The 17,454-nt window shown below is 47.8% G+C and overlaps 1 protein-coding gene across 2 annotated transcripts in view; it reads left to right on the top strand.

The window, feature by feature from the left end:
• The first annotated feature begins 6 nt into the window (after positions 1–6).
• POLD3 (DNA polymerase delta 3, accessory subunit) overlaps positions 7–17,454 on the top strand; it is a 23,583-nt gene continuing 6,135 nt past the window's right edge. For both annotated transcript variants that reach the window (XM_057387741.1, XM_057387740.1), the window contains exons 1-9: positions 7–116; positions 1,304–1,359; positions 2,086–2,188; positions 5,091–5,130; positions 6,581–6,713; positions 9,388–9,634; positions 10,844–10,916; positions 12,738–12,900; positions 14,119–14,231. In XM_057387741.1, coding sequence (XP_057243724.1) covers positions 57–116; positions 1,304–1,359; positions 2,086–2,188; positions 5,091–5,130; positions 6,581–6,713; positions 9,388–9,634; positions 10,844–10,916; positions 12,738–12,900; positions 14,119–14,231 — 988 coding nt within the window. In that variant the 5' untranslated portion in view covers positions 7–56. The remainder of the gene's footprint in view (positions 117–1,303; positions 1,360–2,085; positions 2,189–5,090; positions 5,131–6,580; positions 6,714–9,387; positions 9,635–10,843; positions 10,917–12,737; positions 12,901–14,118; positions 14,232–17,454) is intronic.

Below are 17,454 nucleotides of genomic sequence, written 5' to 3'. Positions count from 1 at the left end.
CCGGTTGCCATGGCAGCGGCGCTGTGGCGGGCGGGAAGCGCGGGCCGGGCCCGGCCATGGCGGACGAGCTGTACCTGGAGAACATCGACGAGTTCGTCACGGACCAGAACCGCGTGGTGAGTGCCGCCCCGGGGCCGCTGCGGGGCTGCTCTCCTGCCGCCCTTCGCCTTCGCTCTGCTTTCCGTCTGCTCGCTGTTCCTGCTCCCCGCTCCCGCCTCTGCCCCCCTTCCTCCTCCTTCCACCCCTTCCCCATTTCGCGCTCTCTTCCTTCCGCTGCCCCCTTTCCTTCCCCCTCCTTCCCTCTTTTCTCTCTCCTTCCCTCTTTTCTCTCTCTTTCCCAATTCTTTCTCTCTCCTTCCCCATTCTTTCTCTCCCGCCTTTATCTCCTTCCGTTTCCCTTCTCTCCCTCCTTTTCCTTATCCCCTCCCTCCTCCTTCATCCCCCATTCCTCTTTCTTCCCTCTTTACTCTTCTCCCTTCTCTTCCTTCTCCCCCTTTTCCTCCCCCTTTTCCTCCTTCTTTTCCCATCCCCCTTTTGCCATCCTTCCTCTTCTCCCACTTCCTTCTCATCTCTCTTCCTCCTCTCCCCCTGTTCTTCCTCCTCTCTCCCCCTTCCCTAATGTTTTGAAGGCAGTTCAGAAAGTTCATGGGTTTCTGCGTGGGTGTCTTCCTTTCAAATTTTGTTTCAAACATTTATTTGGAAAGAAAAAAAAAACTAAAAAAACTAAAAAAAAATAAAATAAAATAAATAAAATAAAATAAAATAAAATGGGTTTTGCCCAGAAAATGGTGCAGCAAAGTTGGTGCATCTTGACTGACAAAAGTGGTTGTGTGAACTTGAGCTGCCTTTGGCTTTGTAGCTTATCCCGAGTAGAATTTAGACAAACAACAATTTAATTATTTTTTTTTCAGCCCAGAAAACTTGGGGTTTGGTTCAAAAGGGCAGAGCAGGAGGAGAAACTGGTGTAAAAGATGTACCTGGTTAAAATGGCACAGCAAGGCAGAGAAGGACTGGGATTCCAGCCCTAAAATCCTGATGTTTGTGCAGCTGGAGATCCCCTGTCCCTGGGACAGGAGAGGGGACAGAAATTCCCCACCACACCTTTTGGGACAGGAATCAGGAATTCAGGGTACTCACTGCAGCACTYGTGTCCATGTGCTCACACTTTTGCCATGGGTTTGTTGGGAGGGAGGGGCTGTCTGAAGAATTTGATTGACCAACAAGCCAAGGATTGCAGATTTAACAAATTGAGAGGCTGAGGGTTTTGTATTAACGTGGTTTGTTGGGTTTTTCCTTCCTCCAGGTAACGTACAAATGGCTGAGCTWCACTCTGGGAGTCCATGTCAACCAGGCTAAACAGTAGGTGTCACTGCATCCCTCAGAACCTGCCCAATTCCTGTTAATTCCTGTTTCCATTATCGTGGTGAGCATGTTAAAATGATTCCTGTGGAGATGTTACAAACCCTGCCTGTGCTCCCAGTAACACAGTCAGTTGTGTTACTCCGTGTGCCTSACTGTCTGCCAGGCTGCTGGGTGAYGTGTGAAGGGTSKGSAGTCAATTCCCCAAATTTATATCTTCCCCAATGTGCAGCCTTGTTTTATATTTTGAAGAATAACAATTCCTGTAACCTCATCACAGATCAGCAGTGTGAGTGGGAGGCTCAGCCCAATTCAGTCCCACTCTTCCCTCCTGTTCTGATCACCCCACCCATGAATGTGGCTGGGATGGTACAAACACACTGATGATGTACCAAAAACTCTCCAGTTCCTCTCTCAGGGCTTTCAGAAATGCCTTTCTGGAGGGGAGACTTCAGAACAAGCTGCCCAGAGGCTGTGAGACCCAGCTGTTAAATCTGTTTGCCCTTGTGTTTCTATAGTTTTTGGGCTGGGATCTTCCTCAGTGGCAGAGGAGAAAGGGTCTCAGGAAGGTTAAATTAATCCTGGGCAAAAGAACTGTTTATGTGACTGTTTCCAGGTCAGGCTGGCTTTCCTGTGTCTCTCCTGTCAGCTCCACAGAGGGGTGGTGCAGGCTCTGTCCTCTCTGGGTTAACATTTCTGGGGTTAACAGTGCTTTCTTTGGTGCAGAATGCTCTACGATTATGTGGAGAGGAAGCGGAAGGAGAACTCGGGAGCTCAGCTTCACGTCACCTACTTAATAGCAGGAAACCTCGTCCAGAACGGGCACGTTGTGAGTGTTTCACTTCTCTGAGGTGTCTGTGAGCCTCTCTTGTGGTGTCCTCACCTTCCTTTGTGTTTGTGGGGTCCAAAGCTGCCCTGGCTCTGTCTCCACAGGAGCCACCGTGTGCCAGAGCTGCTGCACTGGTGCAGATGAAGGCTCAGAGTCTGTCCCAGAATGCAGACTGGGCAGCAAAGATCAGCTGCTTGTGCTTTGGGAGTCCAGTACCAGGCTGCTTCATTAATTAACTCCACTCATCCCAGTCCTCTCGCTGCTGTTGGGCAGCAAAGATTACAAAACCCTGTGGAGGGGACCCTGTGAGATCAACTCATCCACATCCCAGGATCTGCTGTGGTGTTTGGAGGGAGCCTGGATCTCACACAGGATGGAATAGTAACAAATAGAACAGCAAATGAACAGTTGAGGTTGTCTTGTTAATTAAATCAGCTTTTTAAYCCTGGTAAAAAGGAGAAACATTAAGTTATTAACAGTATTTTGTATACAAAATGTTTTGACTTAGTAAGCAAAGGAATTGCTGCTTAATGCATTTATTTTTCCTCATTGCTGCTTGTCAGGTTTTTGGGAATCTCAGCTAAAACTTCAGGCAGGTGCCCCAGAGTTTTTAAAAGAAGATGAAAAAAWTCAGTGTGTTTTATTTTTTTTTAATCTTTGTCTTAGCAGCTTGTGTATTTTTAAAATAAGATCACTGGATGGTTTGGGTTGGGAAGGACTTTAAAGCTCATCTCATTCCAACCTCCTGCCATGGGCAGGGAATCTTCCACTAGATCTACCAAGGGAAACATGTAAAGGGTTTTTTGTCCCCCCTGCTTTTTCAATCTGTTRTTTTTGAATGCTGCAGTGTGAGTGCCTGCTGGGAAGGGATTGCTGCGGGTGGAGGGGGTGTGGAGCTGGATTTGGGATGGCCCAGGGAGGTTTGGGTGTCCCTGTGTTGGTGTCCAGGGCAGGATTGGTGAAGGGGCTGGACACCTCCTGCTCAGCTCCAGCTCGCTGAGAGCCCTGCACTGCTGCCTGCTGAGAAGGGATTGCTGCGGGTGGAGGGGTGTGGAGCTGGGGTTAGGATGGCCCAGGGAGGTGTTGGGGTCCCTGGGTTGGAGTCCCTGGGTGGGTGTCCCTGGGTTGGAGTCCCTGGGTTGGTGTCCCTGGGTTGGGGTCCCTGGGTTGGTGTCCCTGGGTTGGGGTCCCTGGGTTGGGTGTCCCTGGGTTGGAGTCCCTGGGGTGGGGTCCGTGGGTTGGGGTCCCTGGGTTGGGTGTCCCTGGGTTGGTGTCCCTGGGTTGGGGTCCCTGGGTTGGTGTCCCTGGGTTGGGATCCCTGGGTTGGTGTCCTGGGTTGGGGTCCAGGGCAGCTTTGGTGAAGGGGCTGCAGAGCTCTGCTCAGCTCCAGCTCGCTGAGAGCCCTGCACTGCTGCCTGCTGGGAAGGGATTGCTGTGGTGGAGGGGTGTGGAGCTGGGTTTGGGATGGCCCAGGGAGGTGTTGGTGTCCCTGGGTGGGTGTCCAGGGCAGGTTTGGTGAAGGGGCTGCAGGGCTCTGCTCAGCTCCAGCTCGCTGAGAGCCCTGCACTGCTGCCTGCTGGCAGTAGGTGTAGCCGGAATGCTGTGGATTCAGGGAAAGGGAGAGAAATCCCTCTCAGAGGATCCTCCTGAAGCACTGCACGCTCTTTCCTTGCTGCTTTTTACAGTGAGGGGCTCAGACTCCAAAGCTTTATATACCCTTGCCTGTGTTTCCTTGCCATGTACTCTTTTGCTGCCTAATTAAAGCAGCTTTTTAATCCTGGTGAACAAGAGAARCACAAATTTATCAACGATATTTTATATTTAAAGTACTTCAGCTTATTAAGCAAAGGAATTGCTGCTTAATGCATTTATATTTTTCCTCATTGCTGCTTGTCAGGTTTTCAGGAATCTCAGCTAAAACTTCAGGCAGGTACCCCAGAGGTTTTTAAAAGAAGATGGGAAAAATCAGTGTCTGTTCCCCTTTGCTCACAGAAAAATTTTAAGAGCCAAACACTAAATGCCCTTGACATCCCACTAAGTGTTTTWAAATATACAAATATCTATACACAAGTCTTCTTTTAGGAACAGTAAATCTCAGGGTGTCCTGGCTTTTGTTTGTAGATTGGGAAAAAACCCCACCAACCCTTTTACTTTGTTCTAAATAATAAACATTTTTTTGTTCTCCTGAATAGTAAACTGATTCACATTTGTCTCCAAATCTGCCTGAAATAGAGGGTGATTATTGAGTGCATTAGTTCTGTATAATGGGATATATTTAATTAAGGCTGTGTGGGCAGTGTCATGCCTATAGCCTGAATTTAACAGTTTTTTCCCTGGTTCAGTCAGGTCCATGGTATCTGTTAAACCCAGATTTAGTGGTGGGTTTTTAGTCTGTCTCTCTGGATCCTCCCTGTGTTAACCACAGCCTGTTCAGTGTCCTGGAGCAGGTGTAGACCTTGAGGACTGGCCAGAGAGCACATTTCCACAAACAGTCATTCCTGGCTTTTAAATTAATGCTKCATTTTTCATGGTGTTTGGCTTTYCTGGTGCCATRTCTGGGCTACAGATTGCTGTGTTTGAGTGCCCTGGCAATCCAAGRGGTGCTCTGGGCTCCTGGAGCATCTGCCCATTTTATTTTGTTCTGCTGCACAGTTCTTAAGGCTTTGTTTTATCTGTGTTTAATCTCCCAGAGTCAGGAGTGGAGGACAGAGGCTTTTTTTAGGGATATCTGTGCAATTGGAAAGTGAGCTTTTACAACTAGTGGCTGCTGAGTGTTTAAAGGCATTGGCAGGATTGTGTGCTATAATAATCATTAGGCTTTCTTATTCAATAACTGAAAATACTAGTCTTGCATACAACTTCTTTTCAAATTTTAAAATTGCCATGTGTTTGTTTTTTCCAGTGCCACAAGGTTGCAGTAGTGAGGGAGGATAAACTGGAAGGTAAGCAGACTGGGAAAATCGTGTGGCTTAAACTTTTTTCTTTGAAAGAACAGCAAAATGAGCAAAGCTCAGAACTTGCCATCTGCACATAAATGCCCAGCCAGGCTCTTGGGGTCAGGTGTGTACTTTTTGTACCAGCTTTTTCTCAGAATTTGGAGTGTCTGAGCCAACAGCTGAATACCTTCAGGCTTGTGATTTCAGTCTGATTTTTATTTTAAATTCTGAACATTTTGTCAGTGATTCTTTTCCACCTCCCTGCCACTGACAGCAGGGAGGCAACAATTCCCTGGTAGTGTCTCAGAACAATTGTGAGCCTTCAGGCCTCCAATGAATGCTGAAACTGGTAATTCTGGTTATCGGTCCAATGCAATTGCAGTCTTTGCTCTGAGTTCTGTGGGTGTTCTCATAGGACATTTACCTCACTTTTGTGAGTAAAAGGTGAAAAAAGCCACATTGGAGCACTGCTCTGTGCACTGTCTGTTGTYTCACCATCTTCCCAGCTCTGGTCCTGCTGATGAAATCTCACCCAMAGCCCTTGAAACCCAACTTCAGGCTCTTCATCACTTTCAAATAACATCTTTGGCATTTGAGAACACACTGTGGCATTTGTGACCTTAAGGATCTGTGCTAATGATCTCACTTTGTTTGAAAGACTTGCGTTGTTTTCCTTTTGGAAATCTGCAGTGGGTTTCTAGCTGGGGCTGTTTTCCTCGGGGTRGGAGATTGTCAGGCAGTGCAACTACTCTGTGTCATGTTTCTTGAGTTATGTGTGCTGCGTAATACTCTTGTTTTGTTTTTGCTGTGGAGGAAAGGGTTGCTCATGGTTTTTGTATTGGAAGGCAGGCCAAAGGTATGACTTATATTTGGAAGAGGCTGAGRTTTTTGATGGGACTAGGGCTGCATAGTCTCGGCCTGGCCCCAAGAAATGATTACTGTGTGTATTTTTACAGTGCCTAGAAGCTCATTCTCAGACCAGGACTCCGTGGAAAGAACAATATAAGCAATGAACAAAGAATTCCTRAAAAACAGCCCTCGTCTCAAGGGGGTTGCAGTCTAAGTAGCATAAAAGAGATAAAGTTTTGATTGCAGCAGACTGCTTGGGGTGACACTGGTGCTGGACATGGCCACATAGCACAGAGCAGTTCCAGCAGGGAAGAGCTGGGACCAGCTGCTTTCTGCCTTAGCTTAGGTACTCACACAGATATTCTGCATCCCAAACACTGAATGTTTTGAAGGTAAACACAGAGAGATCACTCTTGATTCAGTTGTGCAAAAACCAAGAGTGTGTAGTGGCAAASGTGACAGGCTTGTGGAGTCTGTTTCCTGGAATTCTTCATTGGTGAGCGTTGGGAGAAGGTGCAATTGGACCTTTTTATACTCGAGTAGTCTGTCAGTGTTTCTGCACCCTGAAGGTTGTGCTAACAGGGCTTTTTTTCTCCTTTTCCCCCAGCAATGAAGTGTAAGCTGTCCTCCATTGCCAGTGTGCACGTGTACAGCGTTCAGAAGGCCCTGCTCAAGGACAGCTCCCCCCTGTACAACACCGACTATGACATCGTCAAAACAAACCTGCAGCACTGCAGCAAGTGAGTCCTGTCACCCTGCTCCTTCTGAAGCACTGCCAGACTGCTCTGCACTCAGTGATCACCAGATAGGCCTGGGWTTTTAGAAAGCTGGGAAGAGATATCCTCAAAGTGCTGCCAGAGCAGTGCCCAAAGAGCACTTKGTGTGATTGTTCTGTAAACTGAGCTCACAGTTGATTCACTTGGTCCTTACTCTGACAGGGAGACTGTTCCAGTACCTTGCTTGTCTGATRGCTGGAAACTTCTCTCTCATTTCCAGGCCACACTTAATCATGGCCATTTTAATCCAATTCTCAGTCACACAGGAAGAGTAAATCGAAACAGGCTGATAAAACTACAAGTGATGTGCTCAGCAAAGCACTGACAGGAGTTTGCTTTCTGTTTTGTGAGAGTGTGTTTTCATCCTCTGGACTCATCTGCCWCTCTGAAGATGTCTCATAGGAGCTCCTTCTCCAGCAGCAGGACTTTGATCCTTGTGGGTTTGYTCCGACTCAGAATATTCTGTGACCTCTGAGAAGCAACACAGAACAGCCCAGGCAGCACAAGGGTCCTTCGAGGTGGAGCAGGAGCAGGGCTGGGAGGAGCTGCAGTTTGCAGGAGTCCCTGTCTCCCTCCTGAGCAGTGCCTGGCAGCTGGAGCTTTTCATTTTGGTGTTGTTCCCACCACGACAGCTTCAGCTTGAAGTCATGGGGATGCACAGTGCCATGACCAATCTGGTTTAGAGGGGATGCCTGAAGGKTGTGTCATAGGAAGAGTATAGAATCTGAAGGGAGAAACGTGGTTCTGTCCAAAGTGTTGGCAAGAGGCTGAGAAAAGAGAAACAGTGTTTGGGGCAGGAGTRTCCCTGCCCTGGAAGGTGCTGGAAACCCCACCTCAGTGGAGCCACGTGCCCTGGGGTGGCTGCAGTTGCCTTGTTCTGCTCTGTTTCCTCTCAGGCACCCAGCATGGTGATACTTGTGCTTTAGGGATACCTGTATCCCTTGGGAYTTCAACATCCACAAGGTCATTTAGATAATCCAGGTTCTGAACCAGCTCTCTGAAACCAGTGTGTAAATCCAGCTTTGACGCAGGATTTCCCAAGCAAACCAAGAAAAATTGCAGCTTCTTCGTTTTKGACCTGGCCAAAGTAAACACAAATTGATCACATTCTTCTCTCTTGTCAGCTGCATGGATTGCCTTTGGCACTTGGGGAAAGATTCTGGCAGGACTTACAAAAGCCAGAGGTTTAACTATGTGGTGTTTGTAGCAAACAGAACCTCCCCAGTGCTCTGGGTCAAGGATCTTAGTTTAGTTCTGTCTTTCTCTGGGACCTGCTTTGCTGAACACAGTGGAGGTGTTAGGTGTGCTAATTAATGCCAATAAYTGGGTTTAATCCCTGTTGCCATTGCCAGCTTTCTGAACGGAGGCAGCTCCTTGTTTGCTGAGCATAGCCCAAGCATTGCCTGTTTTCTCAGTGATTATTTAGTGATTTTTGGGTAAAGCCCATAGAGCTATAGTCACACAGCAGCATCAAGGCAAGGTGACTTGGAATGTGGAAATTGTAGCTGAGCTGTGCAGTCAGTGTAACTGTTGACAATATCATTTGTGACTTGGAGGGTTGGTGGTGTTTGGAGCACAAGCTGCCCCGAGAGCTGTATTAACCATGTCAAAAACAGATTGAAAGCATAAAGGAGAGTAGGTTTATTTTTCTTCAATGTCTCTTTCCWTCCTTTAAAGGTTTGAATGTCAAGAGGTTGCTGCTGCAGCCTGGGAATCCGGTGGAGATGGTGTTGTTTTGGTAATGCTCCTGATGGGAGTAGAAGTGGACTGTGCACGTGAGCAGCCAGTGCTGAGGCACAGAAATGACCTGGCAAAAGGCTGCTCGATTTCTTAGGCAAATGGAAATATGCTGTGTAATTCAGAGGGCTGGGAGGCGTGAGCCTGGCCTCTTTTGTGGCATTTCTGTGGGAAATCTGGAAAGCGTCGCCTGTGATTTGCACAGTGGGGAGCAGAGTTCAGCTATTTTTGGGAACTGCTATTTCTGACTGTCAGTGAATTGTGCTGTAACTGTGAGCACGTCATTTAGCTCTCGTGTCTCCATATCCCCAAACAATCCGGTTTCTGACCATTCTAGGCTGAGATTCTTCTCWGCCTACCCGGGATTATGTGGAAATGGCTTTGTGTAGTTTAACGGGAATGTCATGGATATCTTCTGAGCCATTTCATTTGTTCAGTTTCTGCTGGGAGTTACTTACCTGGCCAGGCCTGGCTGCTCCTTGCAGCAGTTAGGAGCTTTGTCAGAGCATCAGAAAGCTGTGAATGTTTGAATCCTCACTCAGCCTGTGTGTACAACTCCTGCCACGGGTTTTGGAGAGTGTAACCCGTTTAGGAATGAAATGCAGCCTGCTCCCTGTGCAGCCTGGCTGCAGACAAGGCCCTTTTCCCCAGGAAAGCTGCACGGCTTGTTTGCCATGCGAATGCTGTGGCTCTTGCTGACAGGTTCAGCTGATCTTTTCATCAGAGGTCTCTCGCTGTGTGCCAGCCTTTCTTTCTTGTCCCATGCACGGATTAAATTGCTCCTTTTTCCATAACAGGAGAAGGCAGGCCCGGAGCAGCGCTGGCGCTCCAGGAGGGGGGAAGGCGAGGTGAAAGCTGCCCAGTTGAAAAGGCTAATGGAATTTTTCACTCCGTCACACAGGTTCAGTGCCATCCGCTGCGCCGCCGCCGTCCCCAGGGCACCTCCTGAGCCTCCCCGAGYGCAGACATCCGTGCAGAGCTCCCCGAGGCCCCGGGAGCCGGGCACCATCAATGGCCACGGGCCCCCGGCTGCCAAAGCGCCCCCGCAGCACGACAGGGGCATCATGGGCATGTTTGCAGCCAAAGCGGCKTCCAAAGGCCAGGACACGCACAGGGAGGCCAAAGCAGAGGCCAAGGAGGCCCCAGGTGTAAGTTACCTCACACCCCCCGGGCTCATGGCGTTAATGATCCGCTCTCACAGCAGCTCCGTGACCTCAGGCACCCCTGTGTGCTCCTCGTGCTAACCCTGCATCCCACTGGGAGTGCTCAGTGATCTTTGTAAGTGTTTAACTGTGTGCAGCCTCCTGGGGCACARCTGCCTCGTGCCACACTCTTGATCTCCCCACTAAAGTGTATTTCCCCCACGAGCCGGATCTCCAGCGAGTGCAAACAGGCATGGCTGCCTTATGGAGACAATCGTTCCCTTGTCTGCAGCYATCCCAGTGTATACACCACTTGAGGATCCTGCTCTCTCCATTGTGCTTAAAAGGATTTGTTTTGAGCAATAAGTGAAACCTGAGAAGCCCAGGTCTTAAAAGTATCAAGGTGTTTAAAGTTGGTCTGTGAGGGAAGTTTCAGAGCTTGACCTGTGCGAGACTAAACTGTTTATCTTCTCAACCACTGCTTTTCCAGGATAGGATTATGTTTTCATTTTAATTAGTATCATTGTTTTTAAAGCAATGTGGTCAGAAAAACGAGTGTTAAAATGGTAACATTCCCTGTGGATGGTTCGTAACAGCWGAGAATGTTTCAGTTCCTCTTTCTGATTTTTATAGGGAATTTAGAACTGGTGCAGTGTGCGTGTTTTGGGAACTTTAGTGTCTGGTTGCTTTTTACTTGCATTCAAATGAGTTGGATTAGGAGGCTGCACTTCCTTAGGTGGGGMGTGTGTGTGTGTGGTGTCTCTGTGGTGGCTGCATTGGTGCAATAGAGCAGTGCTGTTCCTTTGCAGACAGTCTACGTGACACAGGAGCTGCATAAAGCCCTCCTGCTTTGGCCAATCCCTGTTCTTTCCTCTGTGGCTGCTGTSAATTGAGGCACTGCTGGTTTGCAAAAAGAACAGTTCTTTCCTGGGAACTGACCCAAGTCCCAGGCATTTATTTCACTAACAGTCAGCCATCAGATGGGAATGTGCCCCAAGTTAGGTTGGAAGCCTGGCTAAGGAGTCCATAGGAACTCCCTCGGGCCCCTTGGATGCATGTAGTGTCCAGTGAGTATCTTCAGGTTCTCCAAAACAGCTTCTAAGATTTGATGCAATGAGAACAAGTGATATCTGTTATTTTGCTCATCCAGAAGCAATGCTGTGCATCTTGAGGGCTGGGAAACATTCCTGTGGTTCTTCCTCTCTTTGCTTCCAGGTGTCTGCAGCAAGCAGCAAAGCACCAACAAAGAACAGCATCATCAACAACTTCTTTGGAAAAGCTGCTATGAGTAAGTGCTTTTCTGTTTTCAGAGGCCATCATGGTCAGGGAACAGCCTGTTGTAGTTAAAAAAAAACAACCAAACAAAAACACTCAAAACCTGAGGGTTATTTGAAGCCTGTGGGGTTTTTTTTTTAAATTATGTTTTATTTAAGCTGGGTAGACATTGAAAAATGTTCAGTGGAATCAAGTGTTTTGTAGTAGAGCTGTGATGGGAAGCATGCAGAAAGGAACAGCCCCAATCCCACACTGCCAAAGTCATTGATTTTCTTTGCATCCTCTCTTTCCTGATGGTTTCCCATACTATTCTTCTGCTCTTGTGCACTCAAGGGGTTAATGTTTTTGCATGCAGCTCTTAAGGCAAAAATTAAGAGCTTTCAGTGGAATTTTTCAAACAAAAAGCTTGCTGGAGGGAGATCAATTAAAATGACATATTTGAGCAGGCTAACCCAGGAAAGATTTTTAGTGCAGAAGAAATCTGATTTAAAATGAGTTCTCCTGGCTGGGAGATCAGCTATTGGTGAGATGTTTGCCAAAACCTGTTTTGCAGGGCATGTGAATGGTGCTTGCTTTTCATCACACAGCACTGAGGAGCCCATCGTTAGCTGTAGGGTTAATTAATTTCCTAAAAACTGAAGGACTAATAGATGGAGAATAAAAATGAGGGTGGCCTTTCTCTCTGAGCAGAGGTTTGGACTAGGTGGCCTCTTCAGGTCTCTTCTGAATTAGCCAAGTCTAAAGAAAATGTGCTGAATCTATTAAATAGATGTTGGAAAAGGACTGTGGGATCTTCTTCAAAGATTCCCTTACAACAGTGAGTACAAGAGGCTCCAAAGAGGAATTTTGGGAGAGAGCAAACAGCAAAGTTCACTTTCTAACAGRCTCTGTCAGAGTTTGCAGGGGACAGTTCCAGCACTGAGCACACGAGGCACAGCCCTGCTGGGACTCTGAGTCCCTGTTTTGGTGAGACTGAGGGAGCTGAGGACACTCTCAGCCTAAGGACAGTCACTACAATTAACTGGAGTAAATTCTGAAGGTCTGAGAAGAGCCCTAGACCAAAGTTTGTGGGCTGAAAACCCAAAAGGCATGGCAGAGGTGACCCAGTGGTGATGGGGAAGGCTTTGTGGATGCATTTCCATCATTTCCAAAAGGGGTTCCCTGCTCTGCTGAGCCCTGTCAGGGAGCACATTGAGGAAACTTGTGAGGTGAGGTGGCTGCAGGGAAGGAGCAAACTGAGCAGAACTGGAAATGATTATGTGTATGAAGAGAGGGTGGGATTCCAGGAGTAAGATTTATTCCCTCCATGCACGTCTCTCTCGGCTTCAAAGGTTCCTGCAGTGCCAGAAAGTGCKGAGTTAACAGCAGTGGGGTCCTTGGGCTCTCTGCTGTTGATCATAAATAAGAGAGCTGTTGTTGCAGTGATGTTCACCTTCGCTCAAGGAACAGCCAGCCTGTTCTCCCAGCTCTCCCAGAAAGGCATTGGTGTGACATTGTGGCCCTGCAGCAGCCTCTGACCCCACTGATGATGCAGTTGATCTCCTGCCACTGGCTCCCAGTCCTCTTCCACAGAGTTTTAACTGCTGCAGTACATGTGGCTTGACATCAGGAGCAGCACAGCCATGGGAAATCACCTGGAAATTTAACCATGCCCTTCTTTTCCCCATGTGTGATACAGCTTGGCCAGTCYAGGTCCCTAATGCAGTCTAATCCCYAARTACATGATGGGTAGTGTTTTCTGGGTTCTTGGTGCACAGAGCTGGCCAGCTGCTTTGTAAATTGTCATTCAAGCTGAATGCCCAGTGTTTGTTCTTTTTGAATGGTTTATTCRCAGATAAACTCAAAGTCAGCTCTGTGCCTGAGCAGCCAAAGGAGGAGAAAGAAGCAGTGAAGCCTTCAGCTGCTGTAGCAGAACCAGAGTCATCTCCCAATACTGTCGTAGAGAAACCTGGGAAGAAAACAGAGTTGACAAGAATTCAACAAAAGGACAGGAAGAGGTGGGTCGTGCCTTTCAGGGTCCCTGTGAACCTGCTGGGGGATGGGTCGGACAATGCTGGCTCACCTCCTGTTTCCATCTACTGAATTGTGTTGAACCTGACTAAAACCATCTCTCAGGATTTTTTGCTGGTGTTCCTTTTCCACTGACTGCTGTAGCTGCCTCGGTGCCATCACACACGGGAAGGGATGGGCCCAGGTTGTCTCCAGTGGGAGGGGATGGCTTTCCATGAGCCAATCTCCCACTGTGAGCAGATTTAGGACAGACCCCAGGCGGTGTGGGGAGGGCTGGCAGGAGCACCTGTCCTGCAGGGGAGCTGGGATATTCCCAGCTTGCATGTACACAGCTTCCAGCACAAAGTTCTGCTTGTTGATCTCCATAGCTAATGTACKGCTGCTTTCAATGCCGCTGGTTTACTTTGGGCTCAGGCTCCAAGTTAATTTTAAGCTCAGCCCTTTGTGTTTAGTCCAACCCAAACTGACAGAGACAAAGAATCACTAGAGTCTGATGGCTCTCTGGTGGCCTATGAGTAATTAATTGGTGGTCTCAATCCATTTCTAAGCGAAGAGGTAAGCACACCACCCAGCCCACCATGGCAGTTAGCACTAACTGCTTGTCTTATTGATAGTCTTGTCCAGAAAGCCAAGGGCCTGGAGGTGTTGGCAGCACCAACAGTTCAGTTGGGAAGGCCACTCGGGCTGTCCCAGCTCTTTGAGGATACGTGGGCCTTTAGCCTCCAGGCTTGTTCGTCTGACACGTCTTGCCAGCATTAAAAAGAAAGAAGCTATTTTATTTTTCCAGTAGTCTTTAAAAATGGCTCCAGGATTCTGAGACACTACCTCATAGTCAGTCAGTGGCAAGCAGTCTGTCAAAAGAGCTTCTGAGTGATGCTTTTGGGGACATTGGGAGCCTGAGCTAAAGAGACAAGATCAGAAATATGCTTTTGCCAGGCTGCTGTGGCCAGGCGAGGTGAGGCACTGGGCTGAGCTGCAGAGGGGCTAAAGAAATCCTCCTTGTTTTGGAGAGCTGGGTATGGGGAAGGATGAGAGGCCTGGAAAGGCTTGTGCATCTCTGCCTGGTTGTGTAGTCAGTGCACAGCTCAGTGTGCACGATGCTCGTGTTTTTAAGAGGTGTTGGATTTCCTTCTGTGAYGTTTTCATGCACACTCGAGAGATAATGGGTGCTCATTGCCTTTTTCTCCCTTTTCTTTTTGTGGCAGTAAAACAAAGAGGGTCAATAGGTCGGATGATGAGGAAGAAAGAGATCCTGAAAATGTAAAGAAAAAGAGGAAGCGAATCAAACAGCTTCAGTCTGACAGCAGTGATGAGGAAGGTAAAAAGATCTGTAAACAACCCGTAGGTCAGGGGCCTGATTTCCAAAACATTAATCTCCAAATCTGTTGGGCAGTGATTGAGGGAATAGTTTAAAGCACTAAAGATGGTGGAAATGGCTGTAKCTTGAGCTTTCTGTTTATCTCTGTGCTGCAAGCACTTGGGCATAGAGCTGAGATGTCTCGGTGGTTCAGTCTCTGTTTTAGCTGAGCTCAGACCTGGCTGTCTCCTCAGCAAGTGTGCTGCCAGTGCCACTGACGTGTGCAAAGGAGGTTCCCAAATCTCTTGTGAAAGATAGCATGCCTTCCAGAACTGTAGGGCTGGTCAAAACCAGTTCATTTGGGGAATAAACACTCACCAGTGACCTCCCTCTCCTCATGGGGTCATTTTTAGTATCTTTGTCCTGTCTGTTTATAGAAAGGGTTTGGAAAAAAGTGTTGGAAGCAAGGCTTCAAAAAAAAAAGAGATAATAGAGAAACTGAAGGCAAAGCAGTTGAGCCATATCTGCTGCGACTCTGCGTCTCCTCGGTGGCTGTGACAGGAGTGGGGGTGCCCAGAATATTGCAAGATTGGGCTCAGAATGAGGAACAGCAGGGCTGGATTCCAAGGAATTTGGATAATGGAGGTGACAAATGCCGTTCAATATAGATAACTGGAAAAGAGGTTGGGATTGAGCATGGGAGTATGTGCTAAATGGAGCAGGCTTCCAACAAGCTGCTGGGGAGAAGAACTCCGAGATCATTGTGGACGAGTAATTGAAACCACCAGTCYGGTGTAGAGCTCAGTAAGAGGAGCTGAAACAGCAGATGGGGGGTGTTGGTGAGGAGGTGGAGTCCCTCAGAGAACCAGAGCTGATTCCTCATTTGGTGTGGCTGGCACATGGGCAGCAACCAGGACATCAGGAAAATCTGCACTGCCAGGGAGAGGTGGCTGCTCTTGGCATCTTCATAGTCTCTGTGCCACCTTTAGGCATTGTTTTCATMGTTTCCCTCCTGCCCACATTATTTCAAGTGATCTTTGTTATCAGGCATGTCTCACTTCTTCTTAGACTGTTCCACAAGATGATAAATCTCTCAGGAAGTTCTTCTTCATGATCATTATTTCTTTAAATGTTTGTCTTYCCATTTTCCTCATCACTCACCTGCTGACAAGCTGGGTTGTTTAGCTCTGAGGAGGGAGTTTTGAAATCACCCCATCCTTGCTGGGCTGGAATCTCTCAGCTCATCCCCATCCTCTGAGTGAGGCAGGCAGGAGTTTGGAATATCAGAACTCTCTGATCTCCTGTGGGATACCTGCATGTGCTGAACAATTGGAGTTTGGAGTTTGGAATATTAGAACTCTGTGATCTCCTGTGGGGTACCTGCACGTGCTGAACAATTGGAGTTTGGAGTTTGGAATATCAGAACTCTCTGATCTCCTGTGGGATACCTGCACGTGCTGAGCAATTGGAGTTTGGAATATTAGAACTCTCTGATCTCCTGTGGGATACCTGCACGTGCTGAACTATTGGAGTTTGGAGTTTGGAATATTAGAACTCTCTGATCTCCTGTGGGATACCTGCACGTGCTGAACAATTGGAGTTTGGAGTTTGGAATATTAGAACTCTCTGATCTCCTGTGGGATACCTGCACGGCCTTGGCATGTGCTGAACAATTAATGCTTTTGAATGGGATGCCTTCTGGCTTCATTTATTCCAAGGTTTATGTCTCTCTAGTGACCAGGGGTAGAACCTGAGGGAAGGGCTGGAGCTGCCCCAGGGCAGGTTTAGGTTGGATATTAGGGAAAAGTTCTTCCCTCAKAAGGTGGTCAGGCACTGGGGAGGGTTTTTGTCACTGCTGTTGCTGCTCCTGCATTGGAGCTCTCTTGTTCTTTATTTCTTTGTGTTGTGCATTACAATTGTAAATTCATGCAAATGATAGCATATGTAGAGAAATTTGGATATCACTCAGTTTGCCCTTTCAAAAGGGAAAATRAGAATTGAGGGAGTTCAGCCCTTGTCCTGCTGCTTGCCCGTTAAATCCAGMCAGATGAAAGAAGATAGATTGGAATTGTTTGGAATATTCCTAAGGAGTCCAAACTGGTAATATATTCAGTATGCAAGTAGAACACTGAGCTGGATGAAACAAAYGATTTTAAGAAATAATAATATATACAGCAGCTGGACTTGTAGAGCATTCACCTTGGCAAGGTTGGAAGCAGGTTTCTCCAGAGAGCAGGGGCAACTTGTATCAACAGCATCAGATGGCAGAATGGGACATGGAGTGACAGGCACACTTAGCAAGGTTTTGTGGTRTGAAATTCAGTCTGTATGGCTGATGTGAAGCACTCTATGGGCACTTGTGTCTCAAGGCAGGTCTTCTGCCTAATTCTATATTAGTCTGCTCTTGATGTGCTAAAAGTAGCCCAGAATAAGCTCTCCTTACACCAGAGTCAGCACATTGTACCACGYTGAAAATACAGAGAGGGCATAAGGCACAATCCTCTCCATTTAAATGATTTTTCATTAAAAGTTATATTGGTATGAGGGCTCCTTAGTCACTGCGGGTTGTTTTGCTTCCAGTGCCAGAATAAACTCCACAAATGTGCCCACAGAGGACAGGAGGTTTGGCAGCTTCAGCTGTACCAACACAGGCAGCTTTGGCAGTGTTGACAAGGGTTTTACAGCCACTTTGGAGGCTGATTGCAGTGGCACTGTGACCTACAAACTCCGTGGGTTTCCGAGAGCCACAGCAGAAGCACTAAAGCTTCTCACAGTTTTTCCAGGCAGGGTCAGAGCAAACTGAACAAAGCCAGGATTTACATCTTTGGGCCATCCAGTTGCCCAACCTGTATCCATTTCATGCAGCTGTTGCTGTTGAGTAAACTGTGGGCAGCAGCACGAGGTTGACTCAGGAGTTATCACATGTCAGAGGGCTGTGCTGGCTACAAGAGGATAATAAAGTAATAAAGAGCTTGACAGTAGTCCTGAACACTTTGACGTGGGGAGAGGGTGCCTTCTGCCTGCCAGAAGCTGGCGAAAATTGTTTGGAGGAAGCTGAAAAACGTCCAAATTTCCCCCAAGGAATCTAGTGGAGCTGGCCCCCTGGCAGTGCCTTCAGCAGCTCTGCTTGAGCGTGGCAGAGGCTTTTCACCAGTGTTCAACCCTCTTAGCCTGTCCTCTGATGTTTCCAAAGAGCCAAGGCCAGGCTGGGCTCTGGTGGTGCAGGTTTGGTGTTGGGCAGTGT

The sequence above is a fragment of the Malurus melanocephalus genome, unplaced genomic scaffold (assembly GCF_030028575.1).
Source record: "Malurus melanocephalus ecotype Western Australia unplaced genomic scaffold, MMel_1.1 scaffold_1332, whole genome shotgun sequence".
Taxonomy (NCBI): domain Eukaryota; kingdom Metazoa; phylum Chordata; class Aves; order Passeriformes; family Maluridae; genus Malurus; species Malurus melanocephalus.
Note: the sequence above shows the minus strand (reverse complement) of the source record. Positions and strands in the feature narration are given on the sequence as shown.